Below are 24,603 nucleotides of genomic sequence, written 5' to 3'. Positions count from 1 at the left end.
GCAACTGGGAATATGCATTAAACCACAAAAGGCAACACAGCCATCATTTTTGAGAAGCATTCTTATGAAAAGTTCATAATGGGAAAGCATTCAAAAACTCAGATTTTATTGAGGCATTTTTAAAATAGAACCAAGTGGTAAATCAAGTGTCCAGCAGTAATTAAAGAATAAGTCAATTAGTGAAAGTTAAAATATTAATACAAAAATCACATGTACACAGCATCAACCCAAGTAAAAAACTATTTTAAAAAAATTACTAGAAAGAAATAGTCATCAGAATAGTTACGAGAGTAATAAACTTTGTTTTCCATCTTCTGGATTTTACATAATGTGGATATGTTACGCTTTGAAATTATTTTTTTCATTAGTAACATTAATAATGATAACTAACACTTCTATAGCACATGACAAGTGCCAGGCATTATTCTAGGTGCTTCATATAAATGAACTAAATCCTAATGTGAACTAAATGAACTAAATCATAACACTATAACTTTAGTACAATTACTCTCTCCATTCAGCTTAGGAAAAGAGACTCAGAGAGGTCATATAGCTCACCTAAAATCATATGACTGAACCAAGCAACCTGGCTCCAAAGTCGTATCGTCACTAAGCTATACTTCCCTCTCAGCGATAGAGGGCTGAACACCAGATCCAAATTCAAACAAGAAATGTTCCCTTTCCATGAATCTCAAGTACCACTAACGAGTCCTGCAGAACGCAAGAGCCTCATGTTTTCAGGATGTAAATTAAGATGCTACACGGCGTGGCACTTGGTGGTATTTAACAGATGGTCAGAAACTACATTTCAGTTTCTTTTTATAGACCCCTTGTGGGTCTGCATATACAATCTGTACATTTTATTATCACCCTCCACAACCATACTTTCTAGTCCTATTTTCTCATTATCAAGAAATGTATACTATGTCTACAGGACATCTTGTAGTAACTATTTACTACAACTCTGCATCATGAATCAACCTTTGCCATGCCTAAGAATCATCTAGGGTGCTTATAAAAAAGTAGTGGGCCCAGCCCAACCATAGAGAGTGGACAGCAGAGTATCCTTTGGAAACTCATCTTCTACTTGTTACTCTGTAACATAAAATGGTTATCGTGAATACAAAAACACAGCATTTGCTATTTTCTACAGCAACTGCTAGCATATTCAGTGCAGTTTTTCAGACCTTATTTCGCGTGATTAAGAAAGACCAGTTTTATGTATGATATTGCGTACAGAATCAATCTCACTTTAGCCACACTTTCTGTAGGTGTCTCATAGAACCAGCTCATAGCTGTGCACACTGGAAAGTGTCATCTCCTCTCTGCTGCCTGGTTAAGATTTTTAGAAAATATGCTGTTTCTAATTTATCAGAAAAGTGTTAAAAGAGTCAAACCTGATTTCTTGTCCAATAAAGATACTGATCGATGCTTTGAGTAATTTTTTCCATCAGTGATGTAGGATAGTGGAATATGCCACAGAGAGCTGTAATAAAAAGAAAACACTGGAAGATTATTAACTCTTTCCAATAGTTCAGTCAGTTACACATACTTTGTTGAGTGGTTTCTTCTTTGCCAGGAAGGTGAGATTTTTCGAGTTATTTCGAGAAAGGTATAACCTTGTTAGGTTTTCTAAGAACTTATGATCACAATACATTTAAAAACACTCTAACCTGAGGGTTCAAAAGAGATCTGTTGTTGCTGTCCAGTGACTAGGTTGTATCTGACTGTGACCCCGTGGACGGCAGCACACCAGGCTTCCCTGTCCTTCGCTGTCTCCTGGAGTTTGCTCATGTCCATTGAGGTAGTGATGCTCTCTAACCATCTCGTCCTCTGTTGCCCCCTACTCCTTCTGCTTTCAATCTTTCCTGGCATCAGGGTCTTTTCCAATGAGTTAGCTCTTTGCATTAGGTGGCCAAAGTAATGGAGCTTCGACTTCAGCATTAGTCCTTCCAATGAATATTCAGGACTGATTTCCTTTACGATGGACTGGTTTGATCTCTTTGCTGTCCAAGGGACTCTCAAGAGTCTTTTCCAACACCACAGTTCAAAAAAACCAATTTTTTTGGTGCTCAGCCTTCTTTATGGTCCAACTCTCACATCTATACATGACTACTGTAAAAACCAAAGCTTTGACTATATGGACCTTGGTCAGCAAAGTAAATGTCTTTGCTTTTTAATATGCTATCTAGCATTGTCATAGCTTTCCCTCCAAGGAGCAAGTGTTTTGTTTTTTTTTTTTAATTTCATGGCTGCAGTCCCCATCCACAGTGATTTTGGAGCCCAAGAAAATAAAATCTGTCACTGCTTCCACATTTTCCCTATCTATTTGCCATGAAGTGATGGGAGCAGGTGCCATGATCTTAATTTTTTGAATGTTGAATTTTAAGCCAGCTTTTTCACTCTCCTCTTTCACCCCCATCAAGAGGCTCTTTAGTTCCTCTCCACTTTCTGCCATTAGAATGGTGTCATCTGCATATATAAAGTTGTTGATATTTCCACCACTAATCTTGATTCCTTTAGCCTGGCATTTCAGGCAACGTATTCTGCATATAAATTAAATAAACAAGGCGACAATATACAGCATTGTTGTACTCCTTTCCCAATTTTGAACCAGTTGGTTTTTCCATCTAAGGTTCTAACTGTTGCTTCTTGACCTGCATATAGGTTTCTCAGGAGACAGGAAAGGTGGTCTGGTATTCTCATCTCTTAAGAATTTTCACAGTTTGTTGTGATTCAGTCAAAGGCTTTCATGTAGTCAGTGAAGCAGAAGTAGATGTTTTTCTGGAATTTCCTTTTCTTCTCTATGATCCGATGAATATTGGCAATTTGATCTCTGGATCTTCCACGTTTTCTAAATGCAGCTCGTTCATCTGGAAGTTCTCGGTTCGTGTACTGCTGAAACCTAGCTTGAAGGATTTGGAGCATCACCTTACTAGCATGTGAAGTGAGTGCAGCTGTACAGTAGTCTGCATGTTCTTTGGCACTGCCCTTTTTTGGCATTAAAGAGATAGCAGGAGAGACAGTGGGTTCTCACCTTGCATCTGAAGGCTGAATTTCAGGCTTAACGTTCAAAGAGAATCTTTCCTGTTGTAACAGAATTTGTTTTCCTTTTCTCTGAACAGTCACTAAAGGAAATCCTTTCTGCAGGGTCCAGGTTCTCATCATTTTCTTTACATCTAGTGTTTTGTTTGTGAACTACGGAAAGAAGAATAGATTATTTTTCTCAGAGATAAAGAGTCTAAAAAGTTTATAGTATCTTTCCCTCTTTCCCTACCACAATGCACCCATGCTGAGTTGAATTTATATTTCTACTCTAGGTAAATGAGCAATTGCTAAAAAGAAAGTAACCTGGACTAGAAATAAGTGAAAACTAAAGAGAGTGAGAGAGGCAGCATATGTTGAAAAAGGCAGCACAGATGCTATACACCAACTATAGGTACATTAAAATCCCTAAGAAGGGATAAGCACTCTTTCAGGTCACAATACTACTGTTTAGAAGGTTTGCCTAAGGATACATAGGCGAGAAATTAGAAACGCTACTTTTATTCCTGTTAGTCAGGTAGATCCAGAGTTCTCTTTATTCCCCAGACCCTCTGCTTTTACAAAATGGTGTGAAAGTGAAAGTCACTGGAGTCGTGTCTGACTCTCTGCGACCCCATGGACTGTACAGTCCGTGGAATTCTCCAGGCCAGAATACTGGAGTGGGTAGCTGTTTCCTTCTCTAAGGGAATCTTCCCAACCCAGGGATCAAACCCAGGTCTCCTGCATTACAGGCAGATTCTTTACCATCTGAGCCACCAGGGAAGTCCATTACAAATGGTAAAGCTCATCTTTTTAAGAGCTCATCCTGTGGGAGGGCCCTAGAATGGGAGCAGCAGCTGCTGCAGAGGAGTGAAATATAAACAGGTCGGCTGCCCAGACTTTTAGGTCTCTCTAGAAAACAGTGGTGAACTTTTTCCTAGACACATAGTCCCTTCCCCACAAAATACATGAATTGATCTATAAAATCTAGAACCCAGTGTCAGAGGTTCACAGGCCCTCTAAAGCTTACTGTCCCTAAGACATCTGGTATCAATGATTAAGAAGCAATTTTTGAAGCCGGTGAGTTAAATTTATGATTGAAATTATTTTTCTAGATTACATATGGATTTGAATTGCAAGCAACTCAAATCATCAAGCACTTAGAATGGTACAATCATTTGGTAATATCATGCCACTGTGACTGGCCTTACCTCAGTTGACATACACCTACTTATTTAAAGCCAGAAAGGATGGAGCAAATCTTTCTAAATGCACTGTGATACTAACCGTACATGTTTAATGGCTCTGATCTATTTCTTTCTGGACAAGGGGTTGGGAAGAAAACAAAACTGCCCCAAAGCAAGGCACTTCTGGGTCTTTGAAACAGAACTGAAATGAAGAGGCCAGTGCATAATTTGATGCTGATGCTGAAACATGTGAGGATAATATTAGGGGCTAGGTCAGGATAGGAAAGCACCATGATGCAAAAGCTGAAGTCAGTGAGGAAGGCAGAAATATATTCTAACTGGCAGGAGATAATACATTGAGTACAGAGTAAATAATGTGGCTTTCAGTTGAAATACTACTACATGATAAGAAGAAAAACGATCATTTAGAAGCAACTCTTAGGTGATAAGGACTGATCCTTCTTCTCAAAGAGAACTGAGAGAGTAGGGAAGATATATCTTCTGGGAAAAGGGTTAATAACTAACTAGAAGGTACCAAATTTCAGATAAAGCAAGGAAGCAGAGAGAGCATACGGAAAAGCTTCAGAGCAGGGGTTCTTCACCCAGAATCCAGAAAACTTTGAAACTGTGTGTGACATCTTGCATCTTTGTGGATTTTGGGGCGAATATGTCTATACCTTTCATCAAATGTTCAGATATGTCTGTGATCTTCCAAAACATGAAAAACCACTGATCTCAATGAGGGTAACAAATTCAAAGGCTTATCAAGGCTACGCAGTCAGCATGTGTGCGTGTGATGCAAGCTGAGTTCAGGCACTGTTACAAAGCATAGCTTCTAACTAATGACACTACTTGTTAGAATCTGTAGGCACAACCAAATCCAAGCAGCAAAATGATCCGAGGGCAGAACTCAGCTATGGTCGCCAGACTGTGACATGTCATCTGTAACACTTTAGTGGCCGTATGGCCACCAAAGACAGGAAGAGTCACAGGGCAAAGTATAGAGCAAAAAATTCACGAATGAAGGCAGAAAAACGGCAAAAACATTAGAAAAGAGAACTTTCCTACAAGGTAGGAATAGAGATTAAGATATAGACTAAAGGTGCTTATATAAGGCCTCATGCAATTTTTTTTTTTTTTGGCAATTAAGCCTAGTACTTCCATTTCATGACTTTTAATTCTGTGCTTTTACTCATAAACATTTATACACTAAGTTCCATTCCTCTTTCTCTTAAAAACTGTCCTTGATACCATAGCTTATTTACATACCTGACAAAAATATTAAATACAAGAACCCCTCTCTTCTTACTTCAAGAGCTAAATAAAATATCCAGGTCACTTACCTCGTTAAAACTATCCCACAGGTCATCACTGTGAATGGATGTATAGCTATGATTATGCAGGTAAAGAATAATGGCATGTTGAAATATATCTTCACTAAGGTAAGTTTTCAGCATCAACAGTAGGGAAGCTCCCTATTCCCAAAAAGAAAAAAAAGAAAAGTGAAAAACGGACAAAAATAATAGAATACAATAAGATTATAGAAATAAGAACCTAAAATTCAAAATACAATCATTCTAAACAAACACTTTAATAACCCAGTTATAATTCGTTGTTATTTTGTTTCATGTAACCAGTTGTGGACTATGGCCAAATTGTCTTAAAAAGTAATTTAAAGAATTTTAGAAAAAACTAATTCTTTAAAAATTATTTTAAAGAAGTTAAAAAATAAAAATACCTATGTGCACTAATTCTTCTATGGGCCATTTTGTGTAGTCTATCGATTACTCGATGTTTCAGTGTTAATATTAAAAAGTTAAGTGTTTATACATATATTTTTAACTTTAAAAATAGCTGAATTTTCTGTGGCATCCCCACCCCTACCCCCTGTGCTTGAAGTCCCAGCTGACTTCATGGGCACACAGCTGAACTCTCAGAAGTCTCTTTGCTAGAGAGTACATTAATTCCCAGTTTTAAGGTGTCAAATTTCTGAAGTATCCAAGATCTCTCTTCTTCTTGCAGAGTCACTTCAAATATGTTCGGAACATATGAATGTGTATATAGGTAGTAAGCACACACTAATAATTCAGAGTCAGACGTGGAACTATTAAGGCCACGCTATATTATGATGCATGTCACCATCCCCAGTTTTAAAACAGCAACCACCTCCTCCACATTCAAAAGCAATTTATATCACACTTCCTGCATCTGCTATAAAGATGTATTTATTTCCTCTTCTAGACTGTAAGCTAATTTAGGGAAAAACAGAAGCTAGGAGCTCAACTCCTATGACTAAAATAATGCCTACTACATAGAAGGTACTCAAATGCAAAAAATTCTGAATGACTGAATTTCTGATAAAAAAAATGTAGCAATGTTAAGTCATCAAGATTACAAGATACATATAACTGAACTTAATACTTATTACTCTCTTATTTTTGTATCACACTTCAGTGGTACTTGTTGTATAAATTTAAATAGTCATTCTTGTGCCCAATAGTCCCCCTCTCTTCTGCATCACTAACGTTTCCTCTTCACTGTAACACTGCAACACCCCATTTGGAAAAAAAAAAAAAAAAAAACCACCCAGCAGTTCTCATTTTAAACAGAAGTCGTGCTTCCTTTCCTTAACCTCACGCCTCCTCCAGTTATCACCGTATTTCTTGTCCCTTCTTCGGAAAGTCAGTTCTTCAAAAGAGCTGTCTGCATTTGCCGTGTTCATTTGCTCTGTTTCCATTTCCTCTTGAGCCATTTTCCACCCATCATCACTCCACTGGAAGTGGTTTTATGAAGGCCACTGGTGAGCCTTACGGTGTCAAACCAATGTCAATTCTCAGGCTCAGCCACGAGCAGCATCTGATATGACCGATCACTCGCTCCTCCGTGAAAGTCATCCTGCCCTTGGCTTTGGCACGTCACTCCTGATTCCCCCCCTGTGCACTGGGCATCCCTCTCTCTCTCTTTTGCTGCATCCTCCTTATTTTCTCAAGGACTAACTTTTAGTGTCCCTGGCATTTAATCTTCAGACTTCTTTTCTTCTCTAAAGTCACTTTCTTGTTGATCTTCTCAACCACAGGGCTTTTACATGACCCCCAAATTTATATATCTAACCAGACTTTGCTTTAATTCCAGGCTCATATCCAATTACACGCCTACTATTTCCACTTATGTGCCTTAAACTTACTCAAAAATTGACCTTTTTTTCCTTCTTGTCCTAAATATACTCTTCCAATAGTCTTCTCATTTCAACAAATGAAAACTCCACTTTTCCAGCTGTTCAGGCAAAAATTTTGAAGTCATCCTCGACTCCTCTCTTAACTCGACATCTAATCCATTAGCAAATTCTACTGGACTAAACTTCACAGTACATTTCAAAACCAAACATGGCTTATCACGCTCACTACTATCACCTTTATCTGTGTCGCCATTTCCTTGCTACTGGTCTATTACAACAACCTCCCAACTAGTCACCTTGATTCCACGTGATGTTGAAGGCTGACTTATTCCAAAAATAAATAAACCATACGATGGTACTCCTCTCCTCAGATGGCTTTCATTCCACTGTGCATAAAATCAAGGTCCTTATCAAATCTAATAAGATGATCTACAATGATCTGGCCCCTTATAATCCTTCTCACTTCCTCTACTATTTTCCCTTGCATTTATTCCTCTCCAGACACCCTGGCTCCTTGCTGGTGCTTAAACATGCCAACCAATCTTCATCTCAAGTTGTGTGGGTCCCCAAAACAAGTCCCAGATATGGTAGAAGGACTCACAGGACCAGGACTGAGTACACAGTCATATTCACCACCATGATTTATATTTCTGTGAAAGGACGTGAAGCTAAATCAGCTAAGGGAAAAGTCTCATGGGGTGAACAAGTACAAGCTTCCAAAAGTCCTCTGCAGGATGGAGAGGACTTAATTCTCCAAGCGACCACTTGTGACAACACGTATGAAATCCTGGCTATCGGGGGAGTTCCTCGGAGACTCAGTACCCATGATTTTTACTGGGGGGCCAGTCATGCAAGTATCTTCTGCTAGCAAGGACCAAAATTCCAGACTCCCAGAGGGAAAGCAGATATTTACCATAAACTACACTGTTCGCACAGTGTGGGCACAGTGAGTCATTCTTATCAGGGAATGGTGAGAACTCTCCCCACATCCAATCTGCCAGGAATTAGCCAAGGTCGAGCCTCACAATAATGCCTTTCTAAGGACAGCAGTCTCAGACCTACTACGCTACTGATGTCTGCACATAAGCCCTGTGCACTGGTTATACCCACTGCCTGGGACATTTTCCCCCTAGAAGTCCACATGGCTCGTTCCCTCACATCGTCCAGATGGTATTCAAATACCACCTTATCAGTGGTCTTCCCCAGCCATCTTATACAAAGCAGCCTTTCCCTTGTCATTCTCATTTTCCTTACTGTGCTTCATTTTCATATCCTCACTAACCACCAACACAGTATCTTTAATTCATTTGTATTGCGTATGTCCCTATCTCTGACCCCAGAAATGGAAGCTCCATGGTACAAGCGACATAGTCTGCCTTCTTTCCTGATCTATTCCCGGTACCTAGGAAAACACCAGGTACGTGGTTGGTACTTGTATAATTTGATAAATGACTGAATTATCATAAGGCAACATGCATCAGAATTAGGCTTAAAGATTATGAAGATCAAATAGAATATGTCTGCCAAACACATGACTTACTGTCAAACACTGACACTACTTCTTATACACAATTATCCAGTGAACTATTTTTCTCAATTCTGTGGATGGGACATTTGCCAGATTCCCAATTCTGAAATAAGTACTTACCATACTGACAGGCATAAGGTATGTTATGGAAGCAAGATGCTCAGAAGACACTGAATTCTGGGTTTGGAGGATGGGGGTCAGAGAAAGAAAGAGCTCTATAACAAGAGATCCTGAAATAACTGTTCTGTGTAAGAAAAGAACTGCAAGTTGTAAAATTTTCTTTATTGGTAGCGCCAGGATGGGCTTTAAAAATCACAGCCCATAGCAGTAGCTCTAATTGGAATATATTCATATAGCTAACTGTACTCCTGATTTCCTCATTTAGTAACAGTACTACCGTTCTCCCTGCCAGTCAGGTTTGAACCTGGAAAACATTTCTGCCTCCTTCTTCACCTGCCTTGACCTATCACTAGGTCCTTTAAACAGTTCCCTCTGCCCAGGGGTTTTTTCACACCCATCAGTTTCCTTCCACTCTCACTACCACTCCTAATTTTAAACTTTTACCATTTCATGCTTCAACTTCAGCAGCAATTTCCTGATTTAGGTCTCTCTCCATTTAAATCTATTTTGTAAACTGAAGCAAGTTAATTTTCCTAGTCACTTGAATCTCAAAGCCATTCCTCTATTTAAAAATCTTTTAAAGCTTCCCACTGATTATAGAAAAAGTCCAGATTCCTGATGGCATTCAGGACCTTCTACAACTGAGCTCCAACCTACCTTTCTCATCTTTCCCTACCCTACATGTGCTTCCACTGCAAACATTTACCCCCTAAACAAAAATTCCCTGCCCATTAGTATTACTGACTCTTTTTTGCAGACCTCATCATGCCATTCTTGCCCTATTCTATTGTTCCCATTGCTCTTTACCTATATGTTTTTCCTATTATTTAGTTTCCATGTTCTTCCAAGAAATTTCTCACCATGATCCCAGGCAAAAATACTCTGTACCATTCCCTTAGCACACATTCTTTCTTACTGCTTCACAAGTACTCTCTACCTAAACTCTCTGTTTCTTGATGACATGAACTGTAACGCATATGCTTTGTATATCTTCTTCTCTGTTCAGGATGGGAATTCAATTTATTGATCTTAATCTGGTAACCAGACTAAGGAGACAAGTAAGCTATAAAATTCAGCCCTCCTTCCCTACACAAATGTGATACCCGCCTCTCCTATTCTCTGACTTATGATGATCCTAATCAGGTCTTTAAATTTCTGTTTTTGCTTTACTTCCATACCTGGAGTCTATGTTTCTAATTCTACAATAGAATCTTTGATTCATAAAAAATCTCCTTTTGTTTACCTGTTTTGGCAGTTCTGACTTTGGAACACACTTCAGTCCTGAATAACACAGCCAAAGGCTTAGAGCCTCCCCTGGACATATTATACCTGTAGATCTGGACACTGATCCAACTTTAAAAGATACATTACTATAAGATCTGGTTAACTAGCCAGAATACTAGTTAGAGAACTTAAGAGACAGAGAAAGAAAGAAAAACCTAGATCAAGTTAAGATCCAGATTTAAGTAGAAGCAAACATCTTAAAAATTTAACAGGAAAATTGAAAATAATACTGTTAAATCTTTAAAATAATCTAAATCAGGCAGCTTGCTTACGTATGAAATTAATTTGTAACCCACTCCAAGTACTTTTTGTGCATGGCAATACCTTAAAATAGGAAAGAGAATCAAACATTTCTTCAATCTGTTCTGAAGACTCAACAGATGATGATGATATTGGATGGGATGAATTCAACGAATCTTTTTTCATGGTTTTAAATCGAGCATCTAAGAAATCTTCATACTACAAAAAATGAAACAGAATAAAGAAACTATGAACAGAATTAAAGACAGAGGCAAGTTTAGTAATTATTGATAGGAATTAGACTAATTACTGTTTAAGGTCATTATAAAAAAAAACCAACTAGCTTCGCTAAACTTTAGAAATAATCTGTTGAAGATATAGGAAGAATGTGATATTTATGCGTATTCCTTAAATTTGAAAATAAAATTACAACTTCCACAAAAATAAGTGTTTCCTAAACAACAGCACAAGGATAAATTAAGAGTTTATTACTAAAGCAACCATATGCTAAATCCAGATGTTCATTTGATTATTTAAAAATGGCTAGTGAATATTTGTAAAATAAAACCTTAAATTAAAAAAAAAAAAACGAACTGCTCCTTAAGTTGATTTCTCATACATAATCCAGCTTTTCTATTGAGATAATATACATTTCCCTCGACTGAGGCTATTCTTAAGTAAAATATAAGTCTTAAACAGAAAGAAGTCTGAGAGTTCAACAGATGAGTTCCTCTAGAATATATACTAAAAGCTTTTAAACATTCTGGGCACCACCAAGTGGTGAAACTGTATATCTCTTTGTTTAATTAAGAACCATACCCAGATTTGCATTACTTTGCTTATTAATATTCTAGCTTAAACTGAGTTCATTATACCATTTGAAATCTCTGAATAGGCCCTACACAAAAATTTCAAACTGAAAGCTCTGAGAGTACTCATCTTTTGAAGCAATTTTGGATCATACAATCAAGAAGCTTAATAGAAAGTCACAGAATTCTACAGTAGAAAGGGATCCTTATACTTTTCCATTTACTGCTTGAATTATTCGGCAGTATCTGTCATATATGACCTGAGCTGTGTGCTGTGCGCTTAGTCGCTCAGTCGTGTCCGACTCATTGAGACCCCATGGACTGTAGCCCACCAGGCTCCTCTGTCCATGGGGATTCTCCAGGCAAGAATTCTGGAGTGGGCTGCCATGCTCTCCTCCCATATACGACCTAGTATGTCCAAATCTCTCTAAGGAGAAGAAACATCTCTGGAGAGTCTAAGAACACAGTAACAACATTATCATGCTCTCTGTAAAAGAATGGGGTTCCACGTCTTTGAAACGGGCACAAAATATGGTTTGGACCTAAAAAGAGCAAATTATTTGTCTGTATCAACATGTGTATCACTGTTGTAAGAATGATCACAGTGATAATAGCATTGCCACAAAATGTCTTAATTTCTTCTCTATAAGTAGGATAAAAAGTTTTGTTTTGCAAAAAAAAAAAAAAATGCTTTTCAACTCTATTTAAATTCCTTAAAGCAGAAGGGCCACATCTATTAAACACAGAATTTAGCAAAGCAATTTAAAATGTTCATCTTAATGACAAAGTCTAAAGTAATTTCACATAATTTCTGCTTTCTGAAATACATCAGTACCTAAAAGCACAATTTTCACTGTCAAATCTCAAGAGGTATAGAGATCAGTAACATGGCTCAGTTTTATTGTATTTTTCTAGAAATATTTTCATTGCTCTAAATGCATGGAAAATACATGTCCAGTATGATTGGACTATTTTTCTTCCTGGCATTCACAGTGGGCCTAACAAACAGCGTACTTACACTGGAGAGCTCTCCGAATATTTTTTCCAAAGAGAAATACTCCATGAATGTAGCAAAACCTTCATTTAGCCATACATCATTCCACCACTGCATTGTTACCAGATTACCAAACCACTGCGGGGAAAGAACAAACAACTAACCAACTTCACATTCTCAGGAATTTTCTAATAATTGAATTGTCAGATTTATCACCTATAACCAGATTACAACTACTTAGAAGTATACTTATTGTAGTTAAAACAAACTATATTCAACTTTAAGTCTTAGAAATAAATTGTATTTGTAATATAAATTTACTTTAAAAGTAAAACTGCATACATTGAATAAATTCACTTTTAAAGTAAAATTATAAATTTAACATTTTACCTTAAATAAAACAAACAAAGACAACTGGCTTATTTATCAGTTTAACATACATGCTGTATACTAGGTAGACAAAAACTGTTTTTAGTCACCTCATTAAAACATTTCCTCGATAAATTCCTCTACTTTGTAGTATCAACTTAGCAATATTATTTTCCATCATGTCTACAATCATCATGACAACCAAAAAATGAACGTCTATATGAGGGATGTTCCTATAGTCAGAGAGCCTGGGCTGCATGTTTCTCCTCAGTCACCACATTGAGTATTTACATGATTCAAAACAGAATTCAAACATTCCCTAAGAAATTTGGCATGCATACAAATAAATAAAATCAGAAAGACTTTTAAATGGCTTTTTTCCATGAAGTAATAAGAAGAAGGAAAAAGAAGACGAGACACCCCTAAAAAAATGCATCTCAAAAATCCCTGAAATAAGCGTGGTTAATAAAAAGTGTGCAGTTCAGTCACTGTGGCCAAGGGCTCGGCTCAAACCATCAGCAAAATGATAAGATTATTAGGTACTGAAACAAAGCACTATGGAGAATCACAAAAGCATATTTTCAAAGATTAATATCTTAAAAACCTCTTTCAGAAGAAGATGAAAAAAAAAAAAGAAGATGACTTCTAAGTCGTACAGAAGTACAAGGGAAACACTCCTGCCGTGGTGACGGCCGGCCCCAGGAATGGCAGACCTGGAGCAGGTCCCCGAAAAAACAGTCTGTCTACATGCGTAACTGTAAGAGTAGATAAGCACTCGCTTCATTAGCCAGCCTGTCACGAACTCCTCACAAGGCCGGGCGCGCTGCGGACTGTGGCTGAGGTCAATCGGCCAGAGCACATCCCACTCTTGCCTACCTCCTCCCACCGTCGGGACACCCCGACTACCCCACCCTGATGAACACCGCATCGAGGGCACAAGAGGGACCAGGTACTGGGGAAGAAAGAGTGAGGGTCATGCACCCATATAATTTTCCTTCCTTTTCTCTACATCATACCCAGTACCTTCCCAATCCCAAATTAAGAACCCAGTTTTTAGCAGAAGACAAAACGGTAAATCTAGTCCTGACTACTATAGTCCAAGGAGAAGAGGCGTGCAACTCAGGGAAAACTTTCTTCCCCATCAAGTTATAAAATGTCAGAGAGATAAAGGAAGTCAAAATGCTTGATAAACTGTAAAATCCTATAACAACTGTTAGACAACATTTTTATCCAAAAATTTAAGTTTGTGTTAAAAAAAACAAAGCACCATTGTATTATGAAAGAATATAACGCTGAATTATTATTAGCATCTCAATGTATTCTAAAACTCCAGGACATGGAACAGACCACAGGTGTGAGATATAATAGCCTTGGTTGCCGATACCTGATGGGCCAGCTCGTGAGCGATGATTTTAGTAACCAGCTTTCTATCTGCCACTGAAGAAGTATTAGCATCATACAGAAGTGTCTCTTCTCGGAAGGTGAGCAAACCCCAGTTTTCCATTGCTCCTGCTTCAAAGTCAGGAATAGCCACCAAGTCTGGATATAACAGGAAAGAAGTGGTCAACTCTCCTCCATCTAAGGCACTCCTTAGTTAAATCCAAGTATTTTACCCAGTGGTCTATCAGTAAGGTCACTGTATCAGTAAGTTCATTTTACATACTCCTAGGAAAAGGAAATGGCAACCCACTCCAGTGTTCTTGCCTGGAGAATCCTAGGGATGGGGTCGCACAGAGTCGGACACAACTGAAGCGACTTAGCAGCAGAGGCAGGGAAAGGAAACTTTCTAGCTCATGTGCTCCTTACCTACCTGTGAGCTGAGAAGATCTGATCAACCACCTACAGAGTCATTGTTGCTCTGTCCCTTAGCAAGAGAAGGGAGATCTAATTCCTTCACAGTGAAGAACTTTTCAGAACAAGGAGGACAGAAGGCAGGGCCAACACTCTTCCAGCTAAAATCAGCACCCTGTTGAATGACACTGAAGTACTCTTGCTTTCCTGAGCTCTCATTACTCCTATTATTATTTGAATTAGGAATTTCTTAGGAAATTGGAGTTAGTCCAACTCCAGGTTAAGCCCTAAGTAAATCCCTACTTACACAGCACCTTTGAAACAGTCCCATAAACTTCTAAATGCTTTAAGCTACATATTCAGACGTATCTATGGAATCTAAATAATCTTAACACATACAAACAATTCTTAAAGCAAACAATTAACAGAGTTTCTTGGTTTCCCTTTGAAATAACTTTGGCAAAAGTTCTTTCTGAAAAAATTTGCAACCTAAATCTAAGTTATTATTGTAATGAAATTGGAGGCATTGTTGGATTCTTACCCAATTTCTTTAGTGGGTACTGAATTTCAAAGTAGCTTTGATAAAAGTCAAGAAGCTTCACAGTTGTTTCCAAGGCATGCTGAACTTGACCAATCTTTTCTGGGACAGCATATATAGAAACCTGAAAGGGAACAAGTATGATGTAAGGACGGGTACAATTAAAATGGCATGATATCAAGTGAACACTGTCAAGATTAGCATACGTGAGAACTACACAGAGGTATGAGAGATTTTTCAGGCCGGAAATTCTTGCTTCTAGTTCTTTTAACCCCTAGAGGACGTAGCAAGTCATTCCTATACATACAACAATGTTAAAAAAAAAACTTTTTAATTCCTTTTATTTTTTTAATAAAATTTATTTATTTTAATTGGAGGCTAATTACTTACAATATTGTATTGGTTTTGCCATACTGATTCTTTTTTTAATTAACATCATATCCAAACTATTTTGCCTCATATAGCAATTATAAACATCTGCCTGTTTAATTCCCATGATACTCTTATCTTCCTCCCTATTACCTACAGTTGCCCTTCCTTGTCTGTGAGCTGTCAAACTGTGAATTATTTGAAGGGCAAAACTAAATTTTCATCTTTTTAGTACCTAACGTAGTGCCTGGCATCTTGCAGGCATTCAATGCAGAGAAGTCACAGCTTACAAGAGAGTTATTTCTAACATGGAACACTGAGACAGAAATGGCACATTGGTTGAAACTGCCCTGAGCCCACCCACGAGAGAGCAGCACATTCTCTTTCAGTCAGCATGGCACAGCCAGGTTTCCTTTCAGCCTTGGAACTGCTTACTTTTTTTTTTTTTTTACGCTGTTGGCTTGTACCCAGCAGAGTGAAAAACCCTCGGTGAGTGGCTCACAGTAACTAACACTGCTGTATTTAAAACGGATGGCCAACAAGGCTCCACTGTAGAGCACAGGGAACTTTGCTCGGTGTGATGTGGCAGCCTGGATGGGAGGGGAGGCTGGGGGAGAAGGGGCACACCTACGTATGAATGGCTGAGTCCCTCTGCTGTCCACCTGAAACCACCACAGCACTGTGAATCAGCTGCACGCCAGTACAGAAGAAACACTTCAGTTAAAAAAATAAAGGTACACACTTAAAAAAAATTAAAAAACAAACAACCAATTAAAAGGATAAAAGGATTCATGCCCATGAATCCAGGGCACATGCTCCAGGGAAGATGCAACTGCCCACATTACTTAAATTGTTATTCTTTCTTTTCTGATTAAGTGTGTAAGTTACACATTTGGTGTAACTGACTGTACCTGTCTTATCAGTGAGCATCAAAAGGCAAAAGTTGAGTAATTATATTAAGAGTAATAGGTTTTAAAAAGCAGTATTTACTGTTTTCAATGTATTGAAAGAAAGAAGTCCTCTGTACTCAAGTCGGTAAAGCAGAATATGGAGAAGACATAGCAGAAGATAAAAAACTCAAAAATAAAGATCTTGGCAGGTGGGAAAAGGAGACCTATTGAATAATTGAGCATTTGGGAAAAATACACTGGTGAACTCTAACCACAAATTAAAGACTAAAAATTCTCTTTCATTAAAGCATTGAAAAACAGGCAACAATTTCTAAGAGGTCATAATTTCAGCCACAGCTGTCTTTATGTGGGGCCTTAGTCTATAGAACATATGCATTAATTACAGAAACATGGAGGTAACATGGCATAAAAATTAAAGAAAAAAAATTTTAACTAAACAAACAACAAAACGAAATGCACAAGTTGTGTAGTCAGACTGCCAGGTTCCAATCTCTGCTGGCTGTGTGAACTTGAGGAGGCTCGTTAACCTCAATCTCCTTATCTATTCAAGGGTGATAAAAGTAGCTCCCATCCCCACATTAAACGAATGAATACATATAGAACTTAGGATAGTGGCTGGCAGAAAACAAGTGTTCAATAAAGAGTAGTTATTATCATTATTATAAATAAGAGTCCCATCAGAAGTGGCATAAAATATGTGTGAGCAGAGCGTTTGTGGCAAAAGTTACAGGAAGAACGAAGTGTTAGGACTGAAGTTAGCTCATTTAAAATATTTTTCTTTCTTAAGGTAATTAAGAAGAAATTTAATCCCATATTATGTGGCCAAATTTGTACTTCACCAGCCCAGCACTCAAACATCTGCATCCTTGGTACAGGGCTGTGACCACAGTTTATTGAATTCAGTCACCACCTGCCTAAGGAACACGCACACCTCCTGCATCATTCCCCCTCTAAAGCATTAGTGTTCGCGTGTGCACACACACACGTCTGAAATAGTCTTTTTAAATCTAACTACCATGATAAATGACTGTACCAAGATCACTTGGAATCTGAGGCCAGTCTTTATTACTTCTGCTTGTTCTTTCCAGGCACACATATTTTATGGAGTCAATGCAGTCATCTAGAAGATGCTGTCCTAAAAGAAGCACCACCCACATACTCCAGATTCCTCCCCAAACATCCTTCTGCCACACACACCATTTGGCTCTCCCATCTCTACGTGTGAAAGCGTCTTTCATCAGGGAAAAGTAAAGGGAGAAAAAAGGCAGTTCATATGAAACTGAAATCTGACCAAAGGATCCACTTCGTCCCATTTCTGGAATACAATGACTAGGGGAAAAAGGTAGATTGGTATTTTCTCTTTCCTTCTATTTCTCTTCCTTTAAAAAATAATGTGCTATGAATCCTCGCTAAAGATAGATCATCAGGTCATTATAATTATTATCATGTTTGTTTTAAGAGCAATAGTAGTAGTAGAAATAAACCAAGAGAACAATCTGGTTCAGCAAAGAAATTCTGATAGAATGCTTGGTAGGATGCATGCGTGCTAAGTCGTGTCTGACTCTTTGTGACCCCATGGACTGTAGCCCACCAGGCTCCTCTGTCCATAGGACTTCCCAGGCAAGAATGCTGGAGAAGCTTGCCATTGCCTATTCCAGAGGATCTTCCTGACCCAAGGATCCAACCCACATCTCCTGCATTGGCAGGCAGATTCTTTACCATGGCGCCATCTAGTAGTCCTCCACCCTTGGTAAGAGCACTCTAAATACTGATAAAGGCAAGTCAACCGGTGCTCAGGCTTTAAGACTTACATCTTTCTCTGGTGGGTTCTTTGGTTGTTGTTTTTACTTTTAAGACATTTATGCTTTTTGCGTGTGTATTCAGCTGTCTGTGTCTGCAAGATCAAACTTTGTCTGCAAGATCTCTTGCTAAGACCTAGGAGATTTATAAAAGACACAAAAAATGTCCATAAAGTCTCATCAGCTCTCAGAGAAAAGGGTTAAGACTGAGGAATAACAGATTGTTAGGTTTCACTTACTCTGCTCCTTAATAAGCAAAAACCAAATAAAAGTAGAACCAGAACCAAACCTCACCCTCCCAAAAGAACAATAACATGGCCTGTAAGATTCACAAAGATAGAAAATCGAGAATATTGGAATTTTCCAATACTAAATTTCCTGAAAAATACCAGCTTTCCTAAACAGACAGCTGAATACACACACAAAAAGCATAAATGTCTTAAAAGTAAACACAACAACCAAAAAGCCCACCAGATTAAAGTCTATCCAGAAAAACTGCTTAGATGGGACTTGGGAGAATGATATCAATTATGTATAATGTCCTTAGTTGCTGGAAGGCTACTTGAGGAAATGCTGTTAGTGGAGATTTGGAATGAAGTCACGTTTCTGACTGAATAAGATAACTTCACAGGGATAATACTGTTGAAGGTTCTGTTTGAATGTTAAAGAGACATAGTGTCTACATCTGCTAACCGCCAATGGATTCTGATTCTACAAATGAGACTGGTCTGTGGTAAAAACAAAATCAGGCAATGGCAAAAAACAAAACAAAAACCTCAAGGCAAACTGATAAACCTCAAGGCAGTGTATTTCAAAACTGGGCTAGAATTTTCTAGGTAATTCTGGCATTCCTGAAGGCAGACAGAGGGTTAAGGAACACTGAAGAATAGAGAGAACTGATAAAACAATTGTTTCTCTTTCTACAGGTCTTTGACAACATCATAGTCTTTAGCACTGAAATTTCACAATTTCAGCTATTTGGACACACTTTCACAATTTCAGCTATTTGGTGAGACTGACTGACATTCATCAATAAAGCTCTACTGCCCTATTCCAGAATCCTATGAAATAGGCCTAATGTCAAATATTCCAAAACAGAACATAGCCTAGAGATTACAGCATTTTACTGGGACAAAAATCCTTTATTAGACTCTTAGTCCGAATTTCTAATCACCATACCTACAGAAATTATTGATGTCATTTGGTGTAAGAAGAAGCACATTGTGGTAGCCAGTAAATTCTACCATTTATTCGAGGAGATTCCCCTCTGGCTCAGCCATAAAGAATCTGCCTGCAATGCAGGAGCTGCAGGAGACATGGGTTTGATCCCAGGGTCAGAAAGATCCCCTTGAGAAGGAAATGACTACCCACTCCAGTACTCGTGCCTGGAAAATCCCATGGACAGAAGAGCCTAGCAGGCCACAGTCCGTGGGGTCGAAAAGAGTCGGACCCGACTGAAGTGACTTGGCATGCACACATGCATTCGCTATGTAATCTTAGGTCCATCATTCATCCTCTCTGGGACACTGTTTCCTCATCAGCAATATGAGGCTAATGTCTTCCTCTCATTTGGTTTATGAAATAAAAAGGTGTTTATAAATAAAAGCTAAAAACAACTTCTAGCACACAGCATAATTCTGCACATGCGAGATTCTTCCCCATTTCCTAATAAAAACAGAAAGTTAAGAAGACTGTTGATTATTTGTATAACATTAATTTCTTCAAACCACATTTACTTCTGGGTAGCATTAAAAGTTATAAAGATTATTTGTATTTACAGACAGACAGAAGAGTTTATAATATATTTGCATATAGAAGAAAGAGAGGGGTACTTCCTCTGTGCATTACTATCTGCCAGGAACTGGAGATTTTATAGGAATTAAAATTTTTTCATCCTTGCAAGGGCAGGCTAATAAAGACAATAAGGTATTAGAGTTGTGGAAGGTGAGGTGTAGAGAACTGCAGAGCAGTCTGCCCAAGGGCATACAGCTAGAAAGCTGTATAGAGAGATCTGAGCTCAGGCAGATGCCAGGTTCCATGTTTAACCAAGTTGCTTCCAAAAATATGTAAATAAAAAGCAAAAAAGTCACCTAAACTACTCTCTCTCTCTCTTTCCAGCTGACCCTTGAACAATAATGGGGTGAGGGGTAACAACCCTCCAGGTAGTTGAAAATCTGAGTATAACTTACAGACAGTCTTCTGCAGCTAAGGTTCAAACAACTGTGGGTCGTGCAGTACTATAGTATCTACTATTGAAAAAACCCCACAATAAGTGGACTTGCGCAGTTCAAACCCATGTTGTTCAAGATTCAACTGCTGTAGACAATATATACATACACACCTACATATCTATGTGTATATATAGGTACAAGGGGCTTCCCAGGTGGTTAGTGGTAAAGAACCCACCTGCCAATGCAGGAGACATAAGAGACGTGGGTTTGATCCCTAGGTTGGGAAGATCCCCTGGAGGAGGGCGTGGCAACTCCAGTATTCTTGCCTAGAGAATCCCATGGAAAGAGGAGCCTGCTGAGCTACAGTCTAAATTGTCGCAAAGAGTTGGACATGACTGAAGTAGCTTAAGCACACACGCACATATAGCTGTATATACATATATATATATATACACACACACATGGTATCTATCTGAGCAACCAATAATTCAGCCTGGCTAGATGAAAGAATTCCACTGGAGCAGTTGGAAATATAACTGAATTTCTAAGAGGGCCTTGAATATCACGAAATGATAAGTTTGAATGTAATTCTACAGGCAGTAACATAACTGCCATTTATTTATTGTGATGAGAAGACTTAAGATGAACTCTTCTAGCAACTTTCAAATATGTAATACAGGTATGGTTAACTACAGCCACCATCCTGTACCTTAGATCCCCAGCACTTATTCACCTTATAACTGGAAGTTTGAGCCTTTTGACCAGCATTTCCCCATCTCCCCCAGGCCTCAGGCCTTGGCAACCACCAGTCTACTGCTTCCACGAGTTCAGTTCTAGATTCCACACATAAATGAACTCATACAGTCTTTATCTCTGTCTGACTTATCTCACTTTGGATAATGCCCTCAAGGTCCATCTACGTTGTCCCAAAGGGCAAAATTTCCTTCTTTCTCATGGCTGAACAACATTCCATCATATATATTATAAATACATACTCATCTTCATCCATCCATGCACAGACACTTAGACTGTTATTATTGTGAATAATAGTAACAATAATAATAATAGCAACAAACAAGGAAATGCAGATATCTCTTTAAGATCCTGTTTTGATATATAGCCTGTGGATTGCTGTATCATATGGTGGTACTGTGTTTTAATTTTTAGAGGAACACTCACATATTGTTTTCCTTGGTGGCCACATCAATTTACATTCCCATCAACAGTGCACAAGGATTCTGTTTCCTCTACATCCTTATCAACACTTGTTACTTGTCATCTGGGTTTTTTATTATTTTTTTTAATTTTAATTTGAGGCTAATTACTTTACAATATTGTGGTGGTTTTTGCCATACATTGACCTGAATCAGCCATGGGTGTACATGTGTTCTCCAATCCTGAACCCCCCTCCCACCTCCCTCCCCATCCCATCCCTCAGGGTCATCCCAGTGCACCAGCCCTGAGCACCCTGTCTCATGCATTGAACCTGGACTGGTGATCTGTTTCACATATGATAATATACATGTTTCAATGCTAGTGTCTCAAATAATCCCACCTTGCCTTGTCCCGCAGAGCCCAAAAGACTATTTATATCTGTGTCTCTTTTGCTGTCTCGCATACAGGCTCATCATTACCATCTTTCTAAATTCTATATATATGCATTAATATACTGTATTGGTATTTTTCTTTCTGATTTACTTCACTCTGTACAATAGGCTCCAATTTCATCCACCTTATTAGAACTGACTCAAAAGCGTTCTTTTTAATAGCCGAGTAATATTCCATTGTGTATATGTACCATATCTTTCTTATCCATTCATCTGCCAATGGACATCTAAGGTGCTTCCATGTCCTAGCTATTATAAACAGTACTGCAACGAACATTGGGGTATACATGTCTCTTTCAATTCTGGTTTTCTTAGTGTGATGCCCAGCAGTGGGACTGCTGGGTCATATGGCAGTTCTGTTTCCAGTTTTTTAAGGAATCTCCACACTGTTCTCCATAATGACTGTACTAGTTTGCATTCCCACCAACAGTGTAAGAGGGTTCCCTTTTCTCCACGCCCTCTCCAGCATTTATTGTTTGTAGACTTTTTGATAGCAGCCATTCTGACCAGCCGGAGAAGGCGATGGCACCCCACTCTAGTACTCTTGCCTGGAAAATCCCATGGATGGAGGAGCCTGATGGGCTGTAGTCCATGGGGTCGCAAAGAGTCGGACACGACTAGGTGACTTCACTTTCACTTTTCACTTTCATGTATTGGAGAAGGAAATGGCAATCCACTCCAGTGTTCTTGCCTGGAGAATCTCAGGGATGGGGGAGCCTGGTGGGCTGCCCTCTATGGGGTCGCACGGAGTCGGACATGACTGAAGCGACTTAGCAGCAGCAGCAGCATTCTGACCAGTGTGACATGGTACCTCATTGTGGTGTTGATTTGCATTTCTCTGACCATGAGTGATGTTGAGCATTTTTTCATGTGTTTGTTAGCCATCTGTATGTCTTCTTTGGAGAAATGTCTGTCATCTGTTTTTGATGGCAGTCATTCTTGCAGGTGTGAGGTGGTATCTCACTGAGGTTTTGATTTGCATTTTCCTTCCTATTAGTGATGCTGAGCACCTTTTCATACATCTGTTGGTCATCTGTATATCTTCTTTGGAAAACTCTGCTCATTTTCTAACCAGATTATTTGTATTTTTTCCACTGAGTTCTATGAGTTCTTTATATATTTTGAATATTAATCCCCACCTGATATCTTGAAAGTGTTGAAAGTGAAAGTTGCTCAGTCGTGTCCGACTCTTTGCGACCCCACAGACTATACAGTCCATGGAATTCTCCAGGCCAGAATACTGAAGTGGGTAGCTGTTCCCTTCTTCAGGGGATCTTCCCAACCCAGAAGTAGAACCCAGGTCTCCTGCATTGCAGGTGGATTCTTTACCACCTGAACCACCAGGGAAGCCCAAGAATACTGGAGTGGGTAGCCTATCCCTTCTCTAGGGGATCTTCTCCACCCAGGAATAGAACTGGGGTCTCCTGCGTTGCACAGATTCATTACCAGCTGAGCTACCAGGGAAACCCTATCAGATAAATGCTATCTGATATTTTCCTCCAATTCACGGGTTGCCTTTTTATTTTGCTGACTGTTTCTTTTGTAGTGAAGAAGCTTTTCAGTTTAAGATATTCCCACTTGTTGATTTTGGCTTTTGTTGAATGTGCTCTGGTGTCATATACAAAAAAATTATTGCCAAGACCCATGTCATGGAGCTTTTTCTCTATGTTTTCTTCTAGGACTTTTACACTTTCAGACCTACATTTAAGTCTTTAATTCATTTCCAGTTAATTTTTGTGAGTGGTGAGAGACAAGGATCCACTTTCATTTTTCTGGATGTGATGATCCATTTTTCCAAGCACTATTTATTGAGGAGACTACCATTTACCCAGTGAGTACTTTTGACTCTCTTGTCTAATATTAGTTGACCATATTTGCAGGAGTTTACTTTTGGCTTCTTGATTCTGTTCCATTGGTCTGTGTGTCTAATTTTATGCCAGTATCATACTCTTTTGAATACCATGCATAAGATTTTGGTTACTTTATTTTTGTAACCATTTTGAAATCAGAAAGTGTGATACCTTCAACTTTGTTCTTTTTTCTCAAAATTCCTCTAGCTATTTGAGGTCTCTGTGGTTCCATAAAATTTTAGGATTTCTCCCCATTTCTGTGAAAAATTACATTGGAATTCTATTGCATTGAATCTATAGATTAAAAAAAAAAATCATTTAGTAGAATTCACAGAGAAACTGATTCAATCCTGGACTTTTCTTTGTTAGGATGTTTCTGATTGTTAATTGAATCTGTCTTTACATTATTAATCTGTATTTTTTTTAATGTCTTCATGATTTAGTCTTGGCAGACTGTATATTCCTAGGAATGTGTCCATTTTTCCTAGATTATCCAATTTCTTAGCCTATAATTATTCATGGTAGGTTCTTATGATCCATTGTATTTCTGTATCAAGTGGAATGTCTCCTTTTCATTTCTGATTTTGAGGCTTGTTTTTACTAGTTAGTTGAGCTAAAAGTTTGTCAATTTCATTTATCTTTCTAAAATCCAACTCTCAGTTTTACCTTTTCTCCTCTTCTTCAGGTATCTATTTATCTGCTCTGATCTTTGTTTATTTCCTTCCTTCTGCTAACTTTGGGCTTAGATTGTTATTCTTTTTTCTAGTTTCTTAAGGTGCAAAGTTAGGTTGTTTGAGATTTTTCTTTTTACTTGGTGTAGGCATTTATCAAAATTAT

General features: G+C 38.5%; 1 protein-coding gene across 3 annotated transcripts in view; it reads right to left on the bottom strand.

Annotated features, from left to right (window-relative positions):
- LNPEP (leucyl and cystinyl aminopeptidase) overlaps positions 1-24,603 on the bottom strand; it is a 102,589-nt gene that overhangs the window by 27,128 nt on the left and 50,858 nt on the right. For 2 of the 3 annotated variants that reach the window (XR_009737741.1, XM_061424456.1), the window contains exons 5-11: positions 15,063-15,183; positions 14,115-14,269; positions 12,386-12,499; positions 10,643-10,777; positions 5,555-5,686; positions 3,038-3,198; positions 1,398-1,486 (exon numbers count right to left, since the gene is read on the bottom strand). Coding sequence is in view for 2 of the 3 variants with exons in the window: in XM_061424456.1 (XP_061280440.1) it covers positions 1,398-1,486; positions 3,038-3,198; positions 5,555-5,686; positions 10,643-10,777; positions 12,386-12,499; positions 14,115-14,269; positions 15,063-15,183 (907 nt within the window). In the remaining variant the exon portion in view is untranslated. The remainder of the gene's footprint in view (positions 1-1,397; positions 1,487-3,037; positions 3,199-5,554; positions 5,687-10,642; positions 10,778-12,385; positions 12,500-14,114; positions 14,270-15,062; positions 15,184-24,603) is intronic. The other variant, XM_061424457.1, reaches the window with a different exon arrangement.

This window comes from Bos javanicus, chromosome 7, assembly GCF_032452875.1.
Source record: "Bos javanicus breed banteng chromosome 7, ARS-OSU_banteng_1.0, whole genome shotgun sequence".
NCBI classification, from domain to species: domain Eukaryota; kingdom Metazoa; phylum Chordata; class Mammalia; order Artiodactyla; family Bovidae; genus Bos; species Bos javanicus.
Note: the sequence above shows the minus strand (reverse complement) of the source record. Positions and strands in the feature narration are given on the sequence as shown.